Source organism: Telmatherina bonti (genome assembly GCF_933228915.1).
Source record: "Telmatherina bonti genome assembly, chromosome: 12".
NCBI lineage: Eukaryota > Metazoa > Chordata > Actinopteri > Atheriniformes > Telmatherinidae > Telmatherina > Telmatherina bonti.
In genome coordinates, this window is record NC_136610.1 from 20305947 (window position 1) to 20332009 (window position 26063).

The 26063-nt window shown below is 40.5% G+C and overlaps 1 protein-coding gene across 1 annotated transcript in view; it reads left to right on the forward strand.

Annotated features, from left to right (window-relative positions):
* The window catches only part of diaph2 (diaphanous-related formin 2), a 373599-nt gene extending 347848 nt beyond the window's left edge, over positions 1–25751 (forward strand). The window contains exon 29 of the mRNA XM_079250311.1: positions 22192–25751. Coding sequence (XP_079106437.1) covers positions 22192–22256 — 65 coding nt within the window. The 3' untranslated portion in view covers positions 22257–25751. The remainder of the gene's footprint in view (positions 1–22191) is intronic.
* Positions 25752–26063: the final 312 nt, after the last annotated feature.

Genomic DNA, 26063 nt, shown 5'->3' on the forward strand with positions numbered 1-26063 from the left:
GGAACAAAAAGACAGGAGGAGTGCCGGTGAATAAGACTGAATGGCAAAGTGATAACACTCCACCTAACCTTTTAGGATGTGTAAGCTGTCTCTTTGCTTTAACTAATACTGTCGTCTGACTATACTACAGTCATAAGTTTTCTTCTTTTTTTTTTGTTTAGTTATTTTAAAGATGATTAAAAATAGAGTAGTTGTCTCCTTTGATCCTGTTTTTTTTTTTTTTTTCTTTCAAAATGATACTGGTAATTTAGCTGACATATTCAGATACACCTCTAAATATGAAATTAGTGAAATTAGTGAAATTAAAGAGGACAAAGTTTTTAGAATTGTTTTGTTTTCTTCTTTTCCCTTGAAATAATTTCCATTCTGCTTCACGTTTAGTTTGATGCTGCTTCCAGTCTTTGTTCTAATTTTTTCTACACATCAGTATAGAAAATAATGTATGCTGGTTTGATTAAAAACAACAAATTCTTAATCTGGGCACGTTGCCTGAAGATTTCGTAGAGCAATTTCAAGATGCATCAGTAGGTTCATCTTGTCATCTTATATTCTGCAGGTCCAGGATTACCAGGACCTGCAGTCTGAGCCTTAAATTATTCCACCATGATTGCTATCTGTTTAGAGGGGGGGGACTGGCAAAGTGGCAGAGGAATAAAGCGGATAACAATATCTTTGCCAGCCACGGCATAGGACAGACACTTTTATCAGCGGGCGCCTGCATGTTGTGAAGTTAAGCAAATTGGTTCTGCTTTCTGTGAAGCATGGTTTAGTTTAGGTACCTCATAAAAGGGTTTATGATGCCTCTTGCCAGCTGGGTAGAAACATTCTTTTCTTCCGCAAAATATCTGGCTTTGGTTAGATTATGTCTGCTTCTATTCCTGTGCTTGGTGCATTAGGGCTCAATTTGCCAGGCCCTTCACCTCTCAGAGCTTAGCCTTAATCTGCATTTAACAGGGGTCTGGAAAAGACAGTGATTATCACAATGTTATATGCTGAGAAGCATTTATTAAATAATTTGTTTCAATGTATTTGATTCCTTCAGTATGTCATCTGGATGACATATCCACAGGGATTTTTTTTTAAGAGGATAAACAAATAATCGGAGAGCAGAGGAAGAAGACAGCTAATTTAAGTATCTCAGAATTCCCCATTTAATTGTGTTTTACTCATGTTTTTTTATAGCGTTATTGCAGAGTAGGATTGGCTGGTTTTGTAAGAAAAGAACTTGATGTTAATGAGATATAATTTGATGAAAGATGTGTGGACAGAATCATCACTGAGTAGCCACGAAGTGGGTTGAATATTCGAGTTTAAAATGATCATTACAATAAAATCATGAAGCGCTGCATTTCAGTCTGTAGTCCTTCATCCCTGTGACATTCAGTCTTTTTTTTTTTTTATTTGCTCATTTATCTTGAGTATATAGTAGATTAATTACCCCCTTCTTCAACAGATTGGCGCACACACAGACACACACCATCCCTTTCCTCTTCTGTTACTGTGTGCAGTCCAAGTGATTGGATGAATAAGTTGTGCCATCCCATATGGTGGGCTGTCCTGCTGAATCTGATCACAGCGGTGAATGAAGGAGCCCATGAGTCACCGCCGGTTTGTTCTGCCGCACTTGCCACGCTCTACTGTCGCTTACCTCCCTCACTCCCACCGACTGTCCTGCCAGCCAACAGACACCGTGCCTTTTAAACTCTCTCGCCCTGTCGCTCACTGTCTCCTTTTTTCATATACATCCTAACTGTAGCCTCTCACAAGCCCCCTCACGCTTCTCCTCCTTTTCCGTTCCCTCCATCTCCCCAGATGAGGTAAAGTCTGTCCCCTGTTAGCCGACTGTCTAAGCATCAGTAGGTTCCCCAAGCTCTGCACTCTGAAAACAGTCAGTGCCAACATCTTAGTCATTTATAAACATTTTATGCCTGCTCTGTCGGGTAATGACTAATTTCTCCCTCAATGCCGCTCTTCATTAAAAGTTGATTTTCTGTCAAAATGCATCCGAATCAAATTGGTTGCAACTACTTGGACAACTTTAGCTTCACCTCAGCATGCATCTCAGCTGCACACTGATGCAGCCATGCTTATATTTTTGATCAGTAAAGGTGGCTGCACAGTGTCATGTCGGTTTAAGTAAATATTATTTGATGGAATAAAAAGGATAAAGCAGAAAAAGATGTATTTATTAAGAAAGACATTTCTGATTGAGATGATAATTTTCAAAACAAATGATTAAGTTGCTTCCACCAAATTCATTACTTTTATGGATCAGGACACCTCAGAGATCATTATTGTGACTAATGTAATTCCACTGCCACTTATCAAAGAACATAATACAGCCTGATAGCATCATCAGGATTGGTGCTGCCCACAAAGATTCTGTTGAATAGGCCGCTGATGAGGGCAACACAAGTCTGCTGAAATTTCAGACAAGTTTAAAAAAAAAAAACTGGAAAGCAATTTCGACACAAGAATGACTTTTAGACCTTTTGGCGTGATGCTCTTGGTTTTTTATCAGGCTATATCTGTGTGCCTTCATTTTTCACCATTGGACCTTGGAATTCCACAATACCAAGAATTTGTTCTAAAAGACATTCATAATTTTAATTTTCCGACACACATTCTTGCTACATGTTTTGCACAACATCTGTGTGTTTTCCACTCACCAATTTGAAGCCTTGTTAATCACAAGGAAGACAACTCTTTTTAACTTCAGATAAAAGTGCAGTGCACTGTGATTTACAATTGTAGTGTTGAGTAAATCAATTTATGCTTCATCCATTTTCTTTACCGCTTTGTCTGTTTAAAGGGTTAAGCTGGAATCTTTCCTAGCAATTGTTGGGCTAGTGGCAGGGTACACCCTGGACAGGTCACCAGTACATCACAGGGATAACACAGAGAAATGCTCACATTCTGTCCCACTGATTGTCTTGCCAGTTCAGAGTAATCAATTGGACTAACATGTATGTCTTTGGAGGGTGGGATGAAGTCAGACTACTCGGAAAAACAAAGTCCCCACAGAAAGGGCCACTGTTGAACCTCCCCAAGCTGAGACTTGAACCAACAACCTTTCTTTTTTCCATCCTAAAAAACAAAATCCAGTGAACACATATGCAACAGTTAAAAGAAGGAAGATAACTCTCCCCACTCCTTTCTGGCAGTAATTTATCATGGTACTGATAGTACTGTTTCTTCTAGATGGTTTACGTTGTTTTCCAATTTTTTTAATCTGATTGGTACCAAAAGACATGTCACAGCATTCCTGACTTTGAATCCTTTTGTCACATAAAAATGGATTCCTACCAATAAACACACTTCTTTTCCCAGGTGGAAATGATTGAATGCAGATGCATAAGCACATAAAAGCCTGGTGAGATCAGTCAATTCAGAAATTGGGTGTGTGTGATGGCCAGCTGCAGGAGGTGGCTGTTCAAGATACTTAGACGCTTCTTGTGTTGCTCAATATTAGGGAAATCATTGTATATCCCACAGGTTCATCACTCCACACATTTTGCAAGGATGCTGGGAGTAAAAATAATGCCTTGTTCAATATTTTATTCACTACTGCCTACCGATAAGATTAAAAAGGATTTTTTTTGTAATGTTTTGTAATAGCTTGTCTTTGTGATGCCTTCTACACCTCTTTCTCCATAAAATTGTTTAGTTTCCTTGCTTGTATTTATGTCCCTCTCTTCACTCTTATTTTTCTGATAAAGAAAATCAATACTCTCACTTTCTCAGCCATGAGACACATCTGAGAAAGTAAATGTTTACAATAAGTCTAAAGGGGTGTTTTTTTTTTGTTCAGATTCAATTTCTTTTTCATCAAAGTTTGTGTGAGTGAGTGCACATGTTCTTTTGTCTAATTATCTACTTTTGTCATGTTGCCACAAAGACACCAGCAGAATCTGGGGGTGGTGGGGACTGATGTTGGGAGCACAGCATTTCCATGTAAGGACTGCAATGGCAATAGTATTAGCGCTGTCTAAATTACTGCTCTCTGAGGTACTGGCTGCTTTACCATCATTAGCACATCCATTACATAGATTGGTGAAGGAAGGATGCTGAGGCTCTGGCAGGAGACCAGCTCCATGTTACTCCGGCTGGCAGGCTTGTTCAGAAAGTGGGGTCTTGTGAGGGACGAATATCCTCATGATGACAGTCGAGCGGGAATAAAAACAACCACTTGGCAATCACTGGGTTTGGGGTTTGGTGCTGGGCGACTGGTCAAATGAAGAAAATTTTTTAGGGTGCAAATTTATGGGTACAGACTCCCAAATATGTGAGAATATGTGTGGCTGAACGATAGGAGAGAAGGGAGTGAGGAGTTATTAGTGCAATATCTTGCCTGGGGCACCAAATGCCAGCCCCGGGGGCAGTTAGCAATGCAATCATTCTACTCAGACTGCTGCCACTTCTGTCAAGTAACTCAACCTTTCTCTGCCGTCTCCTGTTACACAACCATACACTTAACAGCAACATGACCCTCATCTTTAACACTACTCACTTAACGAAGGTGAAGAAAACTGCTAATTGATGCTGGGATTCATCCAGGTCAAATATGATGACACAACGGTGAAGATGTGCAGTAAAGGTGTGAACGAAGACTTTAAGTACACGTGTGTGTGTGTGTGTGTGTGTAAATGACAGAGCGAGAAAGATGAGATGTGTCATGGCTCTGTATTCAGTCGATTACAGGGTGGATATGGGAGTGAGCCAGCACAAATCCATGCATAGCTACATAAAGAGAAGGGGTTGGAGTGGAGAGGGTTCACCTTGCCAATAACATGACATTTTCCACAAGCGATAATGCAGGCTTAATTCGGCTCTGAGGAGCATCTGGTGTGAATTGGACATAGTTTCTCTTCGGCATCATTGCGTGAATGATAGGCCTTCTATTTATACTGCTCTGTGCTGCAGTAATGGTTTTAAATCTGGTGCCATGAAGGACCATTATTTACAAGACGTGAACAAAATGTGGATTTCCTATAAGGCTGCAGCATATTTAGCCAAGAAACGAAGCTGTGTTGGGACATATTTGTGCATATGTACATGCACTTGACTTTGTTTGTGTTCGTATGTTTGAATGTCAGTGTGAGCATTTTAGTGCACATGGCACCTGAATTGTGTGTCGTCGGGGGCCACTGAGGAAGAGCATGTTAACCAGAGGAGCAGCCGGTCCACCAGATGTTCCTATTCCCACTAGGCTTGTCAGAAGTGGACCTTTACTTCTCTCCCTGCAGTACACACACATGCACAGGATTTCCTCAGCGGTCTATAGACACTGTAAATGTGCAGCACCATAGAAAAGACAACATCCTCATGCTCTCTTTGTAAATTTCATTAGACACATTACAAGGACCTCCTTCAAACAGCTACAATGAAAAACCATAAACCCACATGGCTCCAGTGATAAGGTCATTTTTCATTCTATCAATACCGTCTTGGTTATCTCCATAATTTGAAACATTTCTTCACAAAACTCAAGTGTCTTCAATTTTTCTCAGATGACTGTCTATTCTACAAATCAAAAGAATTCCTCACTTATACGTGAGACGTGCTGTTATTGAAATACTGTTTTATAAAAACTGTTTTCACACAACACCACTTGTGGCAATCAGTGTCATTTTCCAGTCCCACAGCTTCATTTTCTCCCCCTGCACTCGATCTTATGGACTCATTCTCATCTTCATATACCATGGTTGGATGCCTTGCATGGTGCCATGATCCTAGGTGGAGGATGCGGCCATTTGGAAATGTCATAAGAAAGGTCGACACCATCATCCCAGCCAAGTTCAACAGGCTGATTTATGAGGTTTGAGCAAATGAAATATAGAAGACAGCTAGTAGAACAATCAGGTCCCTATAGGAACCCAAAGGTCAGCTAACCTAATTTCAATTAGGCCTTTGGGAGAGTAGTAGCATATGTCACTGGTGAAAAGACCTGAAGAAATTGATTTACTTGTAACGGTGTTATGTTTATGAGGATATGGAGATTAAGATCAGGCTAACTGGTTAAAGTAGGGTGCAGTGGGAGTACCGTATTGATTGTAAAGTTAAGAAAAGAAATGCCAGTTAAAATGTTATTTTATTAAATTTCAAACAGTGGCAAAAGTGCAGTTTATTCTTCACCACTTACAGCAGGAGGACAAAAAAATGCATGTCTTAGTGTTTCGTCTGCTCGCGATCAGTCGCTGAATCAGTTACCAAAAAGTATGATTAGCCAACACACTTTTATACATACTGTATGTATATACATACTGTATGTATATATATATATATATATATATATATATATATATATATATATATATATATATATATATATATATATATATATATATATATATATACATATACATAATGTGTAAGCAAAAGTTTACCACTTAAAATCAACACCCCAAATCCAACCTCCTAGTCAGCACATGCATGACAAAAGCACCCCACACACAAAACGGTTGGAAATGAGTCACAAATTGCCAGCAAATGATTTCCTGCTCTGAGAGGATAACAGGCCCCCACTCTGCCTTTGATTCAGGCTCTTTTTTTTCATCCCTTCTTTGTTTACCCATGCTGTCTAGCAGACGCTCTGCTGGAATCCCTATTGATAGCTGTCTGACAGGGGAGGAGGGGGGCTGGGTGTTTAAGTAGCCTAGAGGGGTAGTGTGGTGTGCAGTTTGTGGCTGCACATCATATGAATGTGTTAGAAAATGTTGGTATTTATATACAAGTTAATGCCTGTTTGTTTCATTGTTTTTGCCATGAGTGTGTCATCATATATCTGATTTAGATTTTTACGGCACATGGCATAAATCCTCTAACATGCCAGGAAGTTATCAGGTATGTATGTGTGTGTGTATGTGTATAGATCTGCTTGTGCTGGCTGCTGATCTATTTGTGTGTCTGGGTGATGTGGCATGGAGGTCACTTCTGTCAGATCCCATATCCAGGCCCATGCTGTGATGTGAAGGGCACTGTCAAGAGACAACCACGAGGCAGCACAGGTACAGCTGCCCTCGGTGCTCTTTTTCCTCTGTGGCACAGACACACACACACTGATGGGGATACACTGCCAAACACATCCGTGCTCCCTGTAAAGTGACACATGGTGGTAGGAAAGCCCCCCCAGGGTGAAAGCCCCAGGATTGTACCGTCCCTTCAAAACAAACAGTACCACCTACTTGTTGACTGTCTGTTCACTTGGGATGAGCTACTTGACACGTCATTGTAAAGCAGAGGCGGTCGCTATGGCAGGCTGTGACTGATGCATGATCATGTGGTACAAGTTCATTTATACATGCTGCTTTTGGGAAAAGTAGAGGTTTTTAAAACTGGGTAGATATCTCTAAAAAAAAAAAAAAAAGGAGGTGGTCAAAGATTTTTTTTAAGTTTATTTTATTTTATTTTATTTTATTTTATTTATTTATTTTATTTGCATTTGCTACGTCTGCTGGACCAGATCAGTGTGATGTAACTGGTCTAACTTGATGACCTTCTGCCAGATGTCCACAACCAGGCTAATACTGCTCAAGCTGGTTACCACAGTTTCCAGCACCAGCTGGATTTAGCTTGTAAAAATAGATGCTGCTAGCTGTCCTACCAGCTGTCAAAAACCAAGCTCAACCTAAGCAGCCAGCTAGCAGCATGACTCTGAATCTGCCAGTGGTGTAGCTACAAGCCAGAGTTGGTTTGAAATGCAATTATATCAGTTTTCTACAGATGTGTGTCAGTGCAGATGCCTTGGATGATCAAAACAAACTCCACAGTCTACCCTGTGCCACTCACAGTAACGTCAATCTTGGTGCTATTGGGAAAGAAACGTGGAGGTCAAATTGGAGAATAGCAGTCTGTAAAAAGGCACGAGCAGTAAAAGCTGGATGAAACCTAAAAGTGTAAATCTATGCAAGACGTTGGGAATCATCAATATTACCTGCTAAGATTCTGAATTCTTGACCCTTTAAAGCCCGTCGCAAAAAAACCTGGTAAAAGTTCATTTTAAAATAAAAATAACAATAATAATAATAGTAATAATAATAATAGTAATAATGTTTTTACCATAAGGTCTTGCAAAAGGTCAGAAACTGTAAGTATCAAGTAGGATACATTTGGCTTTATAGGGTTAAATGTCACAAGTAACTTTTTTTTTTTTTTTTAATCTTTGTTTTACTATAACTGTACCAGAGGCTGATGAAGAAAGATCTTAGCTCACAAACGACTGTTTTAATATAATCTGTGCACATATTAAGTGACAGAAAAAACCCACTTGTTCATCACTTCTAACATTTTGTCTTTTAAATGAAATGAAGGATATTCTAGCATCTGGTCCTCCTTAGTCCTAGCAATTATGACAAGCCTCTTTTTTCACTTGAACGGTACATCATACTGTTCATTGTCACTTGCACAGATTTTAAGCAGCTGTTGTAAATAAGCACTCTAAATAGACATAATGACCAACTCATTGGGGTACATCAGATAATTGATACATCTCTCATCATGTGTCCAGTATGATTGTTTTATTTTTTTTGTTTGTTTTTTTGGACTACGGTGTCTTTTTATAAATATGCACATACACTACCAGTTAATTAAATCTTACTGGAACGTGTGTCCAAACATTTGACTTGTATTGTGATTGTTTTTTTTGTTTTGTTTTTTTTTAGTACTAAACTGATTATCAGTCACAACCAGTGACTACTGGCTCTAATAAAATTGGGTAATAAACACTGTCAGTCAAAAAGCAACAGAAAAATCCTGGAAAGTAACATGAATTTTACAGTATGTTGACTTTTCTTCTAATATCTGAACGGAGCCATATTCTTTATTTAAAGCCTAAATGAATAACACACATCATCAAGTCTTACATCTACATTGTCATTATGAAAGTATCACTCTCAACGCAGTGTTACACACACCTCTGTCTCTGCAACAGCCTCCTACGCAGATAACAATCTCAACAAGCAACCTGACCTAATATTCACAGAACTCAATCAATGCAAGTTTTTAGGGTTTCGAATGGAATTTGTGCAGTGAAAAGAGTCGCCGATATGTGTTGGCCTTTTCACATCCACAACCTTAGCTGGTACAAGGTTGAGGATGGGAGGACGGCTGTGTGTGTGTCAGTTGCTCTGGCCGCAGCGGTGTGTGTCTACAAATCTATCTCTCTCTTCACGTCTCTGTCAGTCTCTTTCTTTGGCTGTTCTCGGGCTGTACCCCTCCAGTGTACACTATGTCCACCCAGCGGGAGTGCAGCTCTGAAACTTTAATGCTAATTGATCCCAGAGAAGAAATGTGGACACAGGTGTGTTGCCGCAGGCCCTGACTCTGACACGCGTGCCAAGGGAATCTGGGTAACTACGGGGCTTATTGAGCCAAAGCGGAAAGTGCCACTAGCCAGGACACTTGTGACCCATTTCCTTTTTAATCAGCCCAGGTTTGATGTGCACACTTTGTGCTTGTTTGTTCGTGCACACATCAGTCAGGAAGAGAGGAAAAAAATTTAATGGGCCAAAAAGTTTCAGAAATGAAGGCCTCAGGAAGGAAATCTTAATTCAGAACACTTATGCCTTCAGTAAAACCTTTAAAATAAGGAAAATGAAAATTTAAATAATCCAAGAAAAGCTTCTCTTTTTGTTTTATACCGCAGTTTGCAAATACCAAAGGCACAAAGCACAAAAAAAAATCCCCTTTTTCTTAAAAATGTTTGTACTGTGGAAGAACCATTACCATAAGATGAAGTCTGCAAGTAGCTCTGATGTAATTCCATCTTCCTTTTCATGTTAAATTTTGAGAAGTTTACCACGTGTGTGTTTTAATTTTTGAACAAGCATAATGTTTAAGATCCTTTGGGCCTCAGGAAAACTCACATCTAAATCAAACCGTAGCTCCCGTGTAAGTTTGCAGCCTGGATTGCGTGGGAGGTTCCATGTATCTGCTTGTCTTGGTCTGGATGGAAGAGAGACTTAACATTGCCAAGACGCAGGTGCACGGATTAGGTGTGATTCCTTCTCATATTCTCTGTAGTATATCTTATTTGATGTCTTTTCTGCCATGTAAATCTCATCAGAAACTAACTAACAATAGCACCATGTTGACAGACGCCCAAGCATCTGGCGAGCTACCACACTGAATGTTCAAAGTGCTGTGAACAACCTCCAGGAAGAGAGATGCAACTAAGAAAGTAACTCAAGTTTGTTCACGCTTGCGTGTTCCTGTGTGCGCATGAAAGAGATGAGAAAGGAAGAGAAGAAGGGGCAGTGCATGTTGATAGTCTCATAAATCATTAAAGAGAAAGTGCTTTATCTTAACTAGTGGTGAGCCAGGTGATGGTATGAAGATGATCCGAATGCCCCCCTCTCTACTTCTGCGGTTTCATCTACCTCCTCTGCCTGTTCCCTCTCTCTACTCAGAAATAGAGACCCGAAAATTCAACTAGAGAGAAAGAAGAGAAATAACCATGGCCGGTACAGGCTGCCATTAAAGTGTGATGAGTGGCCTCAGCGAGGACGTTTGTGTACAGCACTTTATTCAGGAATGATCACTTATTTATAGGTGTTGGAATAGTGTTGTTTGCTTGTTTTATTGAAAACCTTGTGGGTAAAGTGGCGGCAGGCCACCTGGCACGTGAGCGCTGCATCTCTGGAGGCCATCCCTGCAGAAAAATCTTCCTCCTTGATGAATAAGTGAAGGGGACAGATGAATTTTTCATCCACACAGAATCCATTGTCGCTTGAGATGTCTGGTCTGTATGTGTGTAGTCAACCTGCATCTGCTAAAACACACACACACACACACACACACACACACACACACACACACACACACACACAGACGCAACCACTTTGTCCATTCAAGTCAGGGTCTGAGTGATGTAGTGAAGGAATTTGAATGAAATAGATTGCAACTTTGCATATCAGTGCTGACCTAGAAAAATTTGCAACAAGCTGAATAATGTTTGCAATGCGGGACTACTTCTCGGTAGGATGTAGAAAAACATGAAGGGAAGCTTAAGAAAAAATTTAGTCAAACACTACAAAATCAAAATCCCTGCTAACTAGTTTGGAAACTTTTAAAGAAGTGACGTGACGGCCGCATCTTCAGCCAGTATACATTCTGCATGCGCCACCTCTATTTTGAGGTTTGTACACCAGAACTCGCACTGACAGTGACACAGGCGGTGCACAAGCAAAAACATGAAGGTAGCAAAGTGAAGCCCATCACAGGATGGGTTGTGGTGTTTTGTGTACACGAGGGAGCATCTCTTAGTATGAATGATTTATATTAGAAGAGAAAGTGAAAAGTGTTTCTGGAAGCGCACCAACCTGCATCCCACATGCGAACAGAAGGGAGCATCTTCACACGGCCAAATGGGTCTGATGGTGATCACATGGAGGAAAAGAGCGAGGCTGCTCACTCGCAAAGGCTTCTGTGATCTCCACCACTGCTCTCACTGAGAGTTGGGACACATCAAAAGAGGGATTAATAAATAAATAACATACAACACCATGATTTATTAAGTTGGAGAAGGCATCAGCGGTGGGGAATGCTGGAAAATCCTGAGATTGGATGGCAGTTTGGGTTGTTGCTGGAAAACTCAGCAGCTGACAAAACGGCTGCAGATTAGTTTTGAGGAAAATGGTTGTTTGTGCTAAAACATAAATGACTACAATGTAACATTGTGGTAAACTGCCTGAGATATTTTACCCGATATTAAAGAGACACAGTTAAGCAGATTGTGTAACATTTGTTGACGGGAAAAATGCAGAAATGATTAATGGAAACTTAACTCGCATTGTACCTGTTGTGTTAAGGGTTTCATCTAGTGTATGTGGGTTTTAGTTCTGCTAACAAGCGCTGTAGTTTGCAAACTATGAGTTATTGGCAGTAATACAGTTTATTTATACTTCTCCTTAAAGAGTGATGCATTGCAAAGGACTGAGCTGTCCTTTGTTGTGTAAATGTGGGGCACATACTGCTCTCACTCAGTCACAGAAACTACGACGGGTTACATACCCCCTTCATTTGCTGCGTGTTTTTGACAGAAATTCGATGCTATTCCTAGAGACGGGGCTTTACAGTAGCAGTATTTTTGTTTACAGTGAGAGCGGCACTGCTTCCTTAACATGGCACAAGCAGATGTTAGTTTCAGGAAACCCGATCTTTCAGAGGATGTTTTTATAGTCTGACTTGTTTTATATGTATTAATGCTGTCAGCATGATGCTGAGATTTCACTTGTCAGGCATTACCTCTGCATTGCAAATGGAGAAGTGTGAGAGTGCGCGCGTGTGCTTTTGACCGTCTGTGTAATTTGTGTACCTGTGCTGCCAAACTTATTTGTGTTTCTGAGACTTTTCTGCACCTGTGAGCATGTGTGTTTGTGTGTCATCTTGAGCGCACTGTGAAGGTGTCATTGTGAAGCCTAGACCCTGTAAGCTGTCAGATGGTGAGAGATGCTGCATCTCTAAAGGGCATGCTTTCTAGGCCTTTCCTGTCTATTATAAGCCCTGGAACACTCATCAATGCTGTAGCTGTGCACTCCTATGTCCCTCAAGCAGCCGCAGATAGAAGCCACCTTTCTAACTAGGAGAGCCCTTGCCTCTAAACTTCACACAGGCTCGTCTTCCATTTTGACATGATAAACGTAAGCAGCAGTAATGAGGCGTCGGGTTGTCAGGGCATCCATTTTGTTTTGCTCAAAACTAAATAGAAGAACCCCTCCCTCTCTCCAGCTGGTGACACAAAGACTTTGTTGTCTCCTTGCTGCAACTGCTTTACTTTTTGATCTGTGCTTTCCGTTTTAAACCACTGCCTAATATCTATCCGTTGTAGGGCTAGAGCTTGATAGATCAAGTCTTTTTGATAACACAGAAGTGATGACATTACTTAAGGCGGCGCTAGCACTGCAGCCAAATTTGACTGCAAGGAGGCTAGCCAAAGATTGAGATGTGTCGCTATCTCACTCATCTGTAACAGTCACGCCTGGCGTCGGTGGAAACAGATTGCCTTGATACCAGCCACATCAAATCTCCAGTTTGCCAAGCAAATAGAATAAAACAATCTATCGATCTTGCCCCACCTCCCTGTATATCAACACAATCCATCTGTGTTTATCAAGCTATCTGCCTTCCTATCTTTTGTTGTCTGCAGGCAGGCATTCTTTCCCTTTCTTCTCTCTCATTCTCTTCCTTCCTCTTCCTGCATTTGTTTGGTGATCCATCAGCCTATTTACCTTATCATGCTGCCAAACCATCCATTTACGCTCCCATCTGTCTGTCAAACTATATCTTAGCTTCCATTTGTCTAACTATCTCTCTGTCTTCTCATTCACCTGTCAATCATGTGGTTCGCTTTGGCTGCCGCTGGTTCCAGCTGCTCGTCTGGCTGATGCGATCTCTGACCTCGTGTGCTCATCAGACAGTTAGATAAAGTAATTAGATTCCCATCGCTTCATCTTACGTTTTACACTGTACAATGTGACATGTTTTTGTTTTGTTTTGTTTTTTTGTCAGTGTGTAGTTACGAAACTGAACACTGTTTATGAGTGGACGTTATTGATGATTATAGCAGAATGACACATTTTCATATAAGATTTGTTATTTTTCCAATGTAAAAGTTAAAGACTGGAGTTTAGAGAGTCTTTTCACGGAGGTCTGATGACATGTTCGGTACAGACTGATATTTTTGATCTACTTAACTGCCTCCACAGAATCCAAATGGAAGCAGGTCACTGCTTTGGCTCAGTCCTGTTCAGATCAAGCCTCAGTGGAGCAAGCCCGGCACTGATGTCCATGCTGTCAGGGGTTCTATCCCCCCATAGAGACCTAATCAGTCTTAAAGGATCAGTGACCGATGCCCCTAGGCGCCTGAGTTTCTTGGCCTGATGGATTGCTCTCTCCTGGTTGGGGCCTGTGAGAATCAGGCCTCCGTCACAGGCCCCATCTGTGCTCGCTATAGCTCCCACACACCTTGTGGGTATTGTTTCAGATTGCTGGTGAAGCACAAAATATTTAGTCCAACACGTATATTTGGCAATGTCAACAGTCTCCGTACAAAAAGCCTGTAAATTAGACTTTCAATGATAAGTCATATCAATGCCATTGTGTGAAAAGAGCCTCCATTTTTAGTTCTAAGGCTTCAGGTTTCTTCTGAAACTTTCTCTGAATGCTTTGAGTTTACAGTAAACTTTCTGAGAAGCCCACTGCTAGCAAAACGAGAAACAAAACGTTTTCTCACTGCACGATGGACTACAAATAGTTTAGAAATTACTTTTAAACCCCCGTCAGACTGGTTGGTAACATTTGCTTATCCAAGGTCATTGCTGATACCTTCCCATCTTAGTGCAAAATCACCACAAAACTGCCAAAGCTTCTGCTTCTTTGGACATATTGGGATGTCCACTGTTTTATGATGTTTTGCAGAGCAAATAAAGGGTTCACTGTTTATTTATAGAATTGATGTTCACATTCAAAAAGCTCCTGTGCTCTCAAAGCTCTACCACCAGTAGAATAGTAAGCTGTACTTTATATTGCAATGTTGAGCTACAGCAGAAAAAATAATGTCAAAGTGTTAACTAAATTCAAACAGCAGGCAAACAGGTGGGCAATGCTTAGCTGTTCCAGGAATTTACTCTTGAGGATATGTGTTCTTTCATGGTTATACTTAGGTTGAAGCCTGCCTCCTGAAACTTGACTGCTGAGAGGACAATCATGAATGAGAGTTGTGCCACAGGCACTGATCGATTGTAAAAGTGTTTTCATATTACTGTTCATTTGGGCTGTGTGTGCCTCTGCTGCATCCCAGAATGCCAAGAGGCACTGTTCCGTGACTAAGGAATCAAGTCCAGCAGAGATATTTTAAGGAGATTTCTGAACCAGAAGGGTCCAACGGGGACTGTGCACTACCTGTAGTCTGTCAGATTTGTTGTTTTCCATCAAAAGTCTGACCAATGTTAGCCTAGATTTAAGAAAAACAATTGATTTCTTTTTTTCTTTCATAAAAAAGATTGCCACACGGTTATGCAGAGCAGAAGTGCACATCGGGTTCTATGTCCTTTTTGTCCTAGTTGAGACCTGTTAACGCTTTAGGCAAAGCAGTAATTCTGGTCACTCTGAAACAATAAGTATTTGTGCATGAACATGTGAAATGATTCACTGTTCCTGAAACATATTTTCTACAGAGCAGTCAGAAGGTGTTACTTTCAGACCAAGGTCCTTTTACTGATAGCAGGGCAATGCGGGGTAGAGAGGCGTTGAGTGTTTCTTAAAGGCTCTGTTTATATGAAAACACCAAGGGGAAATGGTCTGTATTAATGCACAATACCACCGATGATAAGACCATCCAATCGAGTGTTATATGGGTGAAAGAAATGTCAGGTAAAAAGATAAAAATCCGATGTGTGACACCATGTTTTAGAGAAGAGGCCTCACCCGGTTTTTCTGATGAGGAACCGGAGTTCAGTGGATTCCATGGAAGGCGATTTATGTCAAGCTATTGAGAGAAAACAAAGGCTCCATTCATTTTTCAACTCTATTTACCACTATTGTCAGGCATGCACATCTATCTGTTGAGATAGAGTGGCGATAAAGGAATGGAAAGAATAATCACATCCCTGTGAGTGTCAAAACTACTTGCATGTGCTATGAACACCCTGCTCTCTGCTAACCTCTCCTCATTACCATTTATCTCAACCGAATGTCAGTTTAACTTGTTTTGCCTCTAAATTCTGTACACAAACTGTCAAGCAGGGATGTGAACTTGTAAACATGCAGGCCAAGTATGAATCCTATGACATGTAGTGTCCATTTTGAGCTGAAAACCTGTGTTAATTGTTTAGCTTGTTTCCTGTGCTCGATGATTGCAGAGAAATTACAAGAGGCCAGCCTATGGTGTAAACATTGGAGGTACTGTCAGTAATAAGAGGGATAAGTAATAAGAAGTGGAAGTGAGAAACAGAAAGTGGGAGAATTTCAGTATCTTGCCTAAGCATGTTTATGCAGGCCTGTCTCAGGCATTTTCCTCTGTCAGTCTGATCACCACTGCCTGCTATGAAATACTAGGAAAAAAACAACAGAACACGGATTGCAGCCCCCTTACTTTCAGATCCCCTGACATTCATCCACCCCCCTCATTTAGGTGATACTTATTTGAAAAAAAAAAACAAAAAACCACCAGCTACAGATTATTCTTGTTGAACTAAAAGCACATTTCAGCTTAATGTTGTGTTTGACTTCAGGGGAGTCTGTGAAAGACTGACTGGATCCATCAGCGTAGAAAATTTGGTTTATTTAATAGAAAAAAGAAAAAAGGTATTTAAGCTGTGGTGATAAGCAGAAGCATGTGCACCACAGTCTAAATGTTAGCTTATAGTGACAAAACTTCAAAAATGTATTAAGTTAAGGGAAAAAATAACATACGCATTTTAAATATTTAAAGCAGGATTATTTTTCATGTTTATAGTTACACAGTGACATAAAAACACCCCGCATGGTCAGGACTCTGAAACAACTGCTTTGGAAAGTATTGCTGCTTGTAAAATGTCTCCTAGCAAGCTTAATCTGTCACTTGCTATTTTCCTATTTAATACAAAAGGGTTATTTTGGGAAACAGATGAAGAATTGTGGACTTTTTTTAGTTTTAGTTTTTTTTTTAAATCCGATTCTTCTTCTTATTATTTAATTTTTATTTAATAGAAAATAAATTCTTGAGATTTAAAACGTTTTTTAAGAGGGTCCTGTGCTACGCAGGTTGCAGCTCTGGGCAGTGACACAACAAACAGGGAACACAAAATAATATATGTACAAATTATTACTAGCATCATAAGCTGAGACAGGATTTTTTTTTTTTTATTAAAATACCAGAGATTTTGCAGGTCAAAATGGCAGAATGGTCAAGATATGTACTGACAGACTGAATTTCATTTAGTGAAATAAGCTCCTGAAGATTCCTGTGATTCTGTGTCCAGGTAGATGGAGCAGCCACTTAAAACCTTTGTACCCCAAGCGTTGCTTTTAGGAGGATCATACAGTTAAAAAAAAAAACATTTTTTTGAATCTTCAGCTTTTAGAAATCTGATGTTTGCTGGCTTTTCATTTCATCCAGTGGCTACAACACAAGCCAGGGTCTGGCCCTTTGTGTGTGTTACAAAGTGCTCTTTTAAAGGTTTCCAGCACCCTTTTTCTCTTCGAGCACACCGTTGTTGTTTACTGCTGAGACGTTTTATTAGAATTCATTACTCCTCCGACACCATTTTCAAAAAGCATCAGGTTTGTTTTGATGTTCATTTACAAACATCTAATTTTCTGATGAGAATGCCGGAAAGATTTTCTCATGATCATTCTTCCATGAAGGTGACGTCTGTGCAGGCTTGGCTGCACTGCAGATTAGTACGCCACCTCTCCAAAGCCTAACAATATACTTTAAGGTGTTTTGCAGTCGAACAAGGATTTTGATTTTGCAAAAATCCTATGAGCAGTTTTCTCACAGTCTTCCTGGTCCTGCAGGCTTCGGCTCTGATGTGCTGTCCATTCTAAACTGGGGGCATTTGTGAATTTCATCCATCCTCTCTTGCCTTCTTCTGTGTTGTGGGGTCAGTTTTATTCATTCTTACTGCTATGCAATTAGTAGGTTTTTTTTTTTTTTATTATTTGTGCTTTTGGCTGCCACTGATAGAAAATGCAGCTGCATGTCCTTTAATCCAAAGTAAAAAAAAATATTTAAAAAAAAAAAAGCCCAAAACAACATCTTGTAACATTTTCCTCAGCTACACTTTGTTTCCTTTCGGACTTCTCATTTGGGATGATCTCTCATATGAACAAGGCTCAGCATCATCCAACACTGCAGTTTTGCAAAACCCTGACTATAACTTTGGGTAGAAAGAAATAGCTGCGCTCCCTCTGCATCTCATTTATACACTGTATCTTGTTTCTGTGTGGGGAGTTCCATTACTCTGTAGCTTGGAGGCTGGAAGTGGGAAGGTGGCTGAGATGAAACCAGGTGATAAAGAATTGCAGCTCTTGCTGTTGCTAGAGCTCCAGATGCTTTTTCTCTTCGCCTGGAAGCAAACGTGGCACGTTGATGGACTGTGAGCAGATTTAATCACCTTTATTATGTTTTAACTGGTTATAAAGTGAAGCGCGGAGCCGCTCAGACGGATAGAATTACACATTTCCTGTGTCACGTCAGACATCGTGTCACCGCTCACTTGTTGAACGCAGTGAAAGAAATCATCCAGCAGCTGGAGCTTGACTCAGCTCGTCTTCTGAAACTGTTTGTTTTAGTGATTATGGGAATCTGACCCTGATCAATAAGAGTGCCATGTTTAGATTTTGGCTCAGAGTCTGGTACTGCACATACAATAATGAACTAATAAGGCATGACACTTCCATACGCATCCTGTTTGTACTGGCCTCTGAGAGGAAATTCCGCAGAATGTCTCAAGCTTTAAAGCCTTTGATAAATGAATGGCTGGATTTGTCTCGTTTCCAGATCACAGAACCCTATCATGAAGTCATTTTCTGCAATTAACCAGTGATGACAAGAACACAAAAGACATAATGAGATTCCATCTCTTAAGGAACCTCAAAACATCTATCAAAACATGTAGTGACACCTTACTGGAGACCCTCCTAACAGTCAGGAAAAGGTGAGGCGGTGCTATCCGCCTCATATTAGTGTTTCTCACTGAGAGCCTCTCTCGTGGCCGGGATCATCATGATAGGATTTGCCTGTGTGTTAAAAACCAGGCGAGAGTGTAAGTGTACAATTTCCTCAAAGCGATGCAGCAAGCCATTTATCTCTGATGTTAACTTAAGTAACAGTATGTATCCCTGTGAGTGTGTGTGTGTGCTGAAGAGAGAGAAAGATGCTGTGTGTTTGTGCATGTCTGGATGTCACTGACTCCCCCATCTCCCTCCATCTGCCCACCCTCACTGTAATCCACAGTGCATTTAGTTACATTTTGAGAAACACTGCCAGCCAGCACTTAATTAAGTTCTGGGATGCCAACATCTCCCTGCTGTAACATGGAATACCTGCTTTTTTTTTTTTAAGTCATTTTCTTCTCCTCTTCTTTTGCTCCTCTGTGTCGTCGTTCCTACTGTAACTCGAAAAGATGTCACCTCTGGGAGAAGCAGGTAAAGAAGCTATCAAAACCAATGCAAGTAGAAAGAGTTGCAATCAGCGCTTTAAAAAAAACAAAACACACAAACTGCCTTAGTCTGTCTTTTGTGTAGAGCTCTCCTCCTTTTCCCCGTCTCATTTTGTTTCCTTCCCCACCTGTGTGTGTATGTGTGTGTCAAAGCTTTCAATTCAGTGGAGGCTAGTGGTAATGCTTCTGTCCCAGTAGAAATGGTTGCTGTTTGTTCAGTTGTGATAGATAGATTGATGTGGTGTGAGAAAAAATGGGTTTTTGTAGGCACCTGAAGATAGGAACAGAAAAGTCTTTATGAGAAGCTAAAAGCTCTCTATTCAAGAATCCTCTGATGGGAGATGCATTTTACTGCAAATTTCTCTCCCTCTTACGAAAATGTCTTTGACAAAACCTTTCCAATACATTAAGGCAGTCAGGTGCGAGACCAAAAACCCCCAAAAGGGCACTTGTCAAAACCCTGCTTACTAGAAGGCACCGCTTCTGCAGGCTTTCAACAAGTGCTTCTTCCTAATGTTCTGCTGTTTACACAGCATAGGAAGCGAATGGCTCTTCAAATAACCAAGGCTTAAAACTATTTTCTCCTATTAAATAGATAGTTCTCATATCAGTATCAATGCACCCAAGCTGTGATGAAGTGACAAGGATAAGAGAGCTGAAAGTAAGCGGCAGCACCACTTACACTGCTGCTGCAAACCTGGATGATGCACCGCAGAAAATAAAAGACAGCAACATTTATTCAAACTTGTCAAAAAAGCTTTTAGACATAGTTGCTTTGATGGGCATTCTTTATATAATCTGCAATTTTATGGGACAGACAGTAGGTTCATATTCATGAACTCAGCTGTAAAAAAAAAAAAGAGTTTGGTTTAGCTCATATTTAAGCCCACTTAGTTGTGTTTTTGATGTATTTGTTGGTCTTTGGTGATTGCACTTGTCCCTTCATGCAAATATGACCTCAATGTAAAATTCCCTTTGATCATTCCCACCATCTTTCCCATATTTGCTGTATGATGTGGAGCCAGAGACGACCACACACTCTGAATGGGGTCTGGATTCTCTCAGCTTTGTTTTTCATGCTCCCTCTGAGAGGTTAAGGGTGACTGCTTGCCCAGAAATGAGGCTACAGCAGTTGGGCTTGCAAATGATTGGCAGGGCTGGCATAAGCATGATCCACCCCCCTCTCCACCCCATCTCATTTCTTTTAAACTGTCCCATTTTTCCCATTTTTCTTTCTGCCTACTGTGGATGCTTGTTTTGAAAAGAAGAAGGTTGTGTAAGTCATGCATACAGAATGAAGCGCAACCTGTGAACAGGGGAAAAAAAAAAAAAAAAAAAATGAACTGAACCCACAGATAAGTAGTTATGATGTGATTGGACATGCTGCCAGAAGATTTTAGTTTTCACCACCGTGCTCCGTATATAAATGTGTGCGTGTGTTAAGCTAGGAGAAGCAGAGGATACAAAACCTTCATGCATTTTCCTTAAACAAATCTTGATCTGTTTTCCTGTTCCTCCTTCTGTTGCTTCCCTCCCTCTTCTTCCCTCTCTCCTCCTGTGCACCATCTGCATGATGCTTTGTATCCAATCCGAAGAAGGGAGTGCTTTCTGTTCTCTGCTGTGAATGTGGGATCTTGTGCGTACGCACATGTTTGTGTATGTCTCCTAGCTATCACCTAGCTCATTACCTGACATGATGGATGGAGCAAGTGCCATTAAACAACGTAGAGCCCCAGACGCCTGGCACCCTACAGCAGGCACTGAGTAATGGGCACGTTGGCAGCTGCATACTTTGAAATACCAGGAGCCCAGTGTGGGTGTGCCTGCAGTCGTCTCCACGGATATACTTCCTGGTTCCGTCTAGCCCCACCTGCCACCTGGCTGCCCAGCAGATGTCATGGGCATTTCTGGGCAGCCATGTTTGGATAGCATAGAGGGAAATGTTAGAATGACTCTGTTATGAATCTGGCTACAGAGGAATCTTAAAAAGTGAATGCAAATTTTTTTTATTTTTTTTATTTTTATTTTTTTTACCATAAAGGCAGCAGTGCAATATTTGTTTTCACTTACAAGAAGCTTTACAGGAGCTACTGTAGAGTTTTTTTGCAGGTAGGAAAAACTTGAAAAGAGAAGATAAAAAAAAGAAAGAAAAAACCTGTTGCTGAATAGATGAGTGTAGGTCAGTCGTGCACGGGCATGATGGGTTTCTATTATTCATGTGCCGCATGAAGAGCTTCAGCGGTTTATCTGAACTGTTACCGACACTCTGCTAACACCCACCAGCTGTGTATTTTTCCATCAGTGAAAGCATTCAACAGGTTCATTAGTGCAAATCTTTTTTTTTTTTTTTTTTTATCTAAAAATGTAAGATAAGTGTAGAAACAGGACACTTAGAAAGGAACCCTGGTTTCCAGAGACCAGCAGGATCACAGCACGGCAGCTCCAGTATCACCACAACATTAACCAGGCCGATGGAAAACTGTAAAGCTCAAAGTGCAATAAATCTGGCAAACTGTGTAAAATGTAAATAAAAAATAGTTGCAAACATTTTAAAACCTTTTAAACCAACATTTTATTTACAATGTAATTTCAACCTTTTTTTCTTTTTTAGAATTGGTGCTGTGTGCGCCACTGGCTTTTTATTTAGTGATCCATGTGCATCTGTGTGTGTGCATTTACTTTGTCTACAGTGCGTATGTTGCATCTGGTGTGACAATAGTCGAAGGGTTCTTAAGTGGGAACCAGGATCAGGAGCTAAATGGAGTTACTATGACACCAGACACAAGCACCTCCACTCCAGCAGCTTCCCCTGTTTCTCCATCCTCCCCTGCTGCTTCGCTCTCAATCAGCCTGGATTTGCTTCATGTTGTTTCTCCTCTCTCCTCTGTCGCTTTTCTTTGCCTCCTTTAGTTTCTCTGTACAGTCTTTCATTTAGTTGAGCTCCTCTGCCAGGAAGGATCAATGTAGCACTTTCTTGTTCTTTCTCAGCCTCACGATCTGTTTCTGATTCTTTGTCTTTTTTTTTTTTTTTTTTGTCCTTTCTGAACAGACAACCGCCGTGCAGTCCTGGAAAGGTCTCGTTCACGCCACAACGCAAGTCACCAAGCTCGATGATTACCCGCGCCTACCACAAGACGCTAGATAAGTGCCAAAGAGGCCTGCGGAGAGGAGACCAGGAAGACGTCTGAGAGACTGATAGATCACCGCTCACTGTGGCACACACACACACAACACACACACACACACACACCCTCAAAAGAAATAACGCAAACTACAGAAGAACCAGATATTTAATGTTCATCAAACGCCTTACATATTTATTCAGCTGCTTGTCATCGCTCTACATGGTTGAGTCCTATCTTGAGACGTTGTAGGTTTGGTTCAAAGACACAAAAGATTTTTAACATTTTAATCTCTTTATAATCTGAATGCTACAGCTCACGCAGGATTTTGATACGGAAGACACATTTAACCTCACCGTGTAGTAAAAACAGACTTTCTGCCAAGGACTGCAAACGCAACACTCTTGCAGTGAAGAACGCGGTCGGCAGGTGCCGTGATCAGCAGACGCCTCAACGCGGCTTCAACCTGCTGGTGGTTCCTCAGCGAGTCACCGAACTTCCAACCGAAGAGGAAACAGTTCTTCCATTTCTGTCAACATCAAGGTTAATTTCACTGGTAATCATTTCATCGCACACCGACTACGCCACGGTGGCCGGCTGCTGTCTGCACCAGTAAAACATTCACAGAGGTTCAAGCTGCAATCTCCATTATGACAACGTACGTTTGGTGCGTTGTTTTTATGTCATATCGGAGCGTCGCCTTCGGGTGCAGATTACTTTTTGCTGTTAACGTGAGAGACGGACACTCACGTTAACAGCAATCCCTCCATCTCTCTGAAGGAGCAGCCATGAACTCTCAGACCTCCATCTGGGTCACGCAGGTCTTCAGTAGGGAGACACTTCATTACAAGGAGTTTTTAACAGCATTTTTCTTTTTAATCTACTTCAGTTTGTGTGTGGCTTTTATTTTTTTTAAATACACATGAAAGCTCTCCAATAATCAGCCCAGTTATATTCTGCTTGGAGAGAAGTAAAAAAAAAAAGTTGCGCTAAGAAAAAACCCAGAGTACACTTTCAGTTGGGTTTTAAAAAAATAGAAGCGAACAAGTTTTGTTGAAAAAATGTGGAACATATTTCATTATTTTCAATTTTTTTTTTTTTAATGAATATAATTTATTTTAAATGCTAGAGGAGTTGGTTTTACATCCTAGAAACTTATGTAACGGAAAGAAACAGAGAGGTAAAATGCTACAAACAATGCTAAAATGATTTTACAAACCCAAATTCTGTCCTCTTTTCTCGTGGGATCTGTGACGGTGGCAAAGTTCTCCTACTTGGAGAAACTACTTGACGCTTTGCGTTAATGTACACAGCAGTAGGAACATTACATTATCATTTGTTTTCTCAGTGTGGACGTTGTGTTGCACAGTTCCATGCGAAATATTTATTCATTTATTCATGCTAAGGGCAACTCTGTCCCCTCACTTCCCAAAACTGTAAGCGAAGGCAACTAAAAACAACCAGCGGATCCACAAGGACACTGGACATGAGTGGAATAATCCACCACTGGCCACAGCTGACAGGATGATGCTCATCTCAGCCCCAAACACCTTTCAATTCCTCAACACTAACAACATAAGTGACCCTTTTACCACATCACAAGTTACTTCGCTAACACCACAACTCTGCTTTTGGCTGTATGTGTTTCTCCTCGACGGCGAGTGTATGTGTGTGCTTCATGCTAGCTCAGTAATCGGAACAGGAACCCAGAGAAAATGGGATTCCGTGTGCTTGACTCCTGGGCTGAATAGATGGAGATTTTTCATTTAAACAATCTGCCAGTGCTGCTTGTGATGTGTCTGTTTCATGAAGCCTCCTCTCTCAGCCCGCATGCCTCTAAAAATGCAATTTTACACATCATCTCAGCTCAAGGTGCACCCACAATGCTCCGAGAAGTCTGCATATTTAAGAAGACAATAACTCGCCTCTGAATATCGGGTTCTAACAGTCACAGAGAGAAAGCATTGAGAATGAGTTTTCTGCATAAGAGACTCAGCAGTGAATGGAGTTTTAAGGATGTGTTGTACACAGCAGATAGAGATGCGCCGTCAAAGAAAGTGATTTCCCTCTTCTAATCCCATCTCACGTTTTGTACTCTGCAGCACCACACCTGTACAGCTTCAAGCATTGAACAGCACCTGTTTTGATTTGTTTTAGTACTCTAGCAGCACCATGCTGCACTGGGATATTTCCTTTCCTTTCTGATTGGTTGCTGTTAGAGCAAAAGAAAAAAAAAACAAAAAAACAGCTGTTTGAGCTTGACAGAATCATTTTATAGAAATGTCATTTTTTAGGCAGGAAACGTTTTCTTTTGCATGTGCCAACCTTTGTTTAAACAACAAAAAAAAACAAAAAACAAGGTAAATCACTTTTAAATTATAAGATTGTAAAAACATACAAAATTTTAAGTTTTATTTTAGCCATTGTTTGGTAACCATTGAATTGCAGTTTTAAGTAGAACGTCTGATAGAAGTGAGATAGCCAGTAGGAATTTGTCATCTAAAAAGTCCAGCGTATTTTTTTTAAATGAGAAACTGGTTTAGATTGATTTGAAATAAATAAAAAATAAAGTTGTCATCAACATGTTACTGAAGACTGAGTGAAGAGCTAGTAGAAGCCGCAGAGCGTGCCGCGGAGCGTGCCGCATCCCTGCAGCAGCGATCACCACAAACACCTTTTCAAATCGATGCAATATGAAAGGAGTCAGAAAGTGTCTCTGCCTGGAAACTTCAACGTATTTTATTACAAAAAGAAAACATTCCCTGTTGTGTCTGTGATTGTTGTATTTTTCCATCTGTTAGAAATATTAACATTGTATGTATTTTATAGGAAGTGATAGAAAGACACTTGGGTCAAAGAGCCTGACTGAGTCTGTCATAATCGTGAGAAAAGCAGCCAATCTTCCCATCATATTTGTGCTTGTTACTAATCAACCTCATCTGATGATATGACCTGTGTTCATAGTATTTGTGAGAATGAGGAGGCAGGGGTATGAAGTGGAAAGGTGCCATTTCCGTGGTGACCGGTAGCAAGTGCTCAAATGAAAAGTTTGACTTCCATTCATTGACTGCACTTTACCTCATGAAATATTCTGCTCAGACGGACGAAGATTTGTTGGAGATTTGTAATGTACCTTTGCCACTAACAGAGCCAGCTGTTTGTTGAGTTTTATCTTACAGTGAATAGCTCCCTGCTGTCGCATATCCAGCCCTTTCTCATTTTAGTACCGTTAACTATTGATGTGAGGAAGATAAATTGTAACCGAATCAATAACTAATGTTCATTTGTGTTGAAAAATGCTGTCTGACCACGATATGTAAGCTGCCATATCCCTGCCTACCTTCTCTTTTGTCCATAAGTATGTTTTACAGTCTTAAGAAACATTTATATTTGTAACATTTTAAATTTATTTGTATGCCTAGTAACAAAAAAAAAAAAAACCCACAAAAAAACAACAAGTAAAGAACAACAACAACAAAATGGTTATATTCACTGTCCTTCCATATATTATGTAATGGAGTATGGTACTAAATAATAACCACTTTGTTATATATAAACTGATTTCTGAAAGATATGTTGTTCCTTTCTCTTCTTTTTACACAAAGTCTTCATACATTACATCTGAATGTATTAATGTACATTTTCACATGTGTTATTTTATTTATTTAACCTTTGTTTGACCTGGAAAATCCCCTTGAGATGAACTGTTTTCCAAAGGAGCCGTAGCCAAGATGAACAGCAGCATGTTGAACGAGAGACTTGAAATAAGTTATGTTTCAGTAATTGGATAAAAGCACCA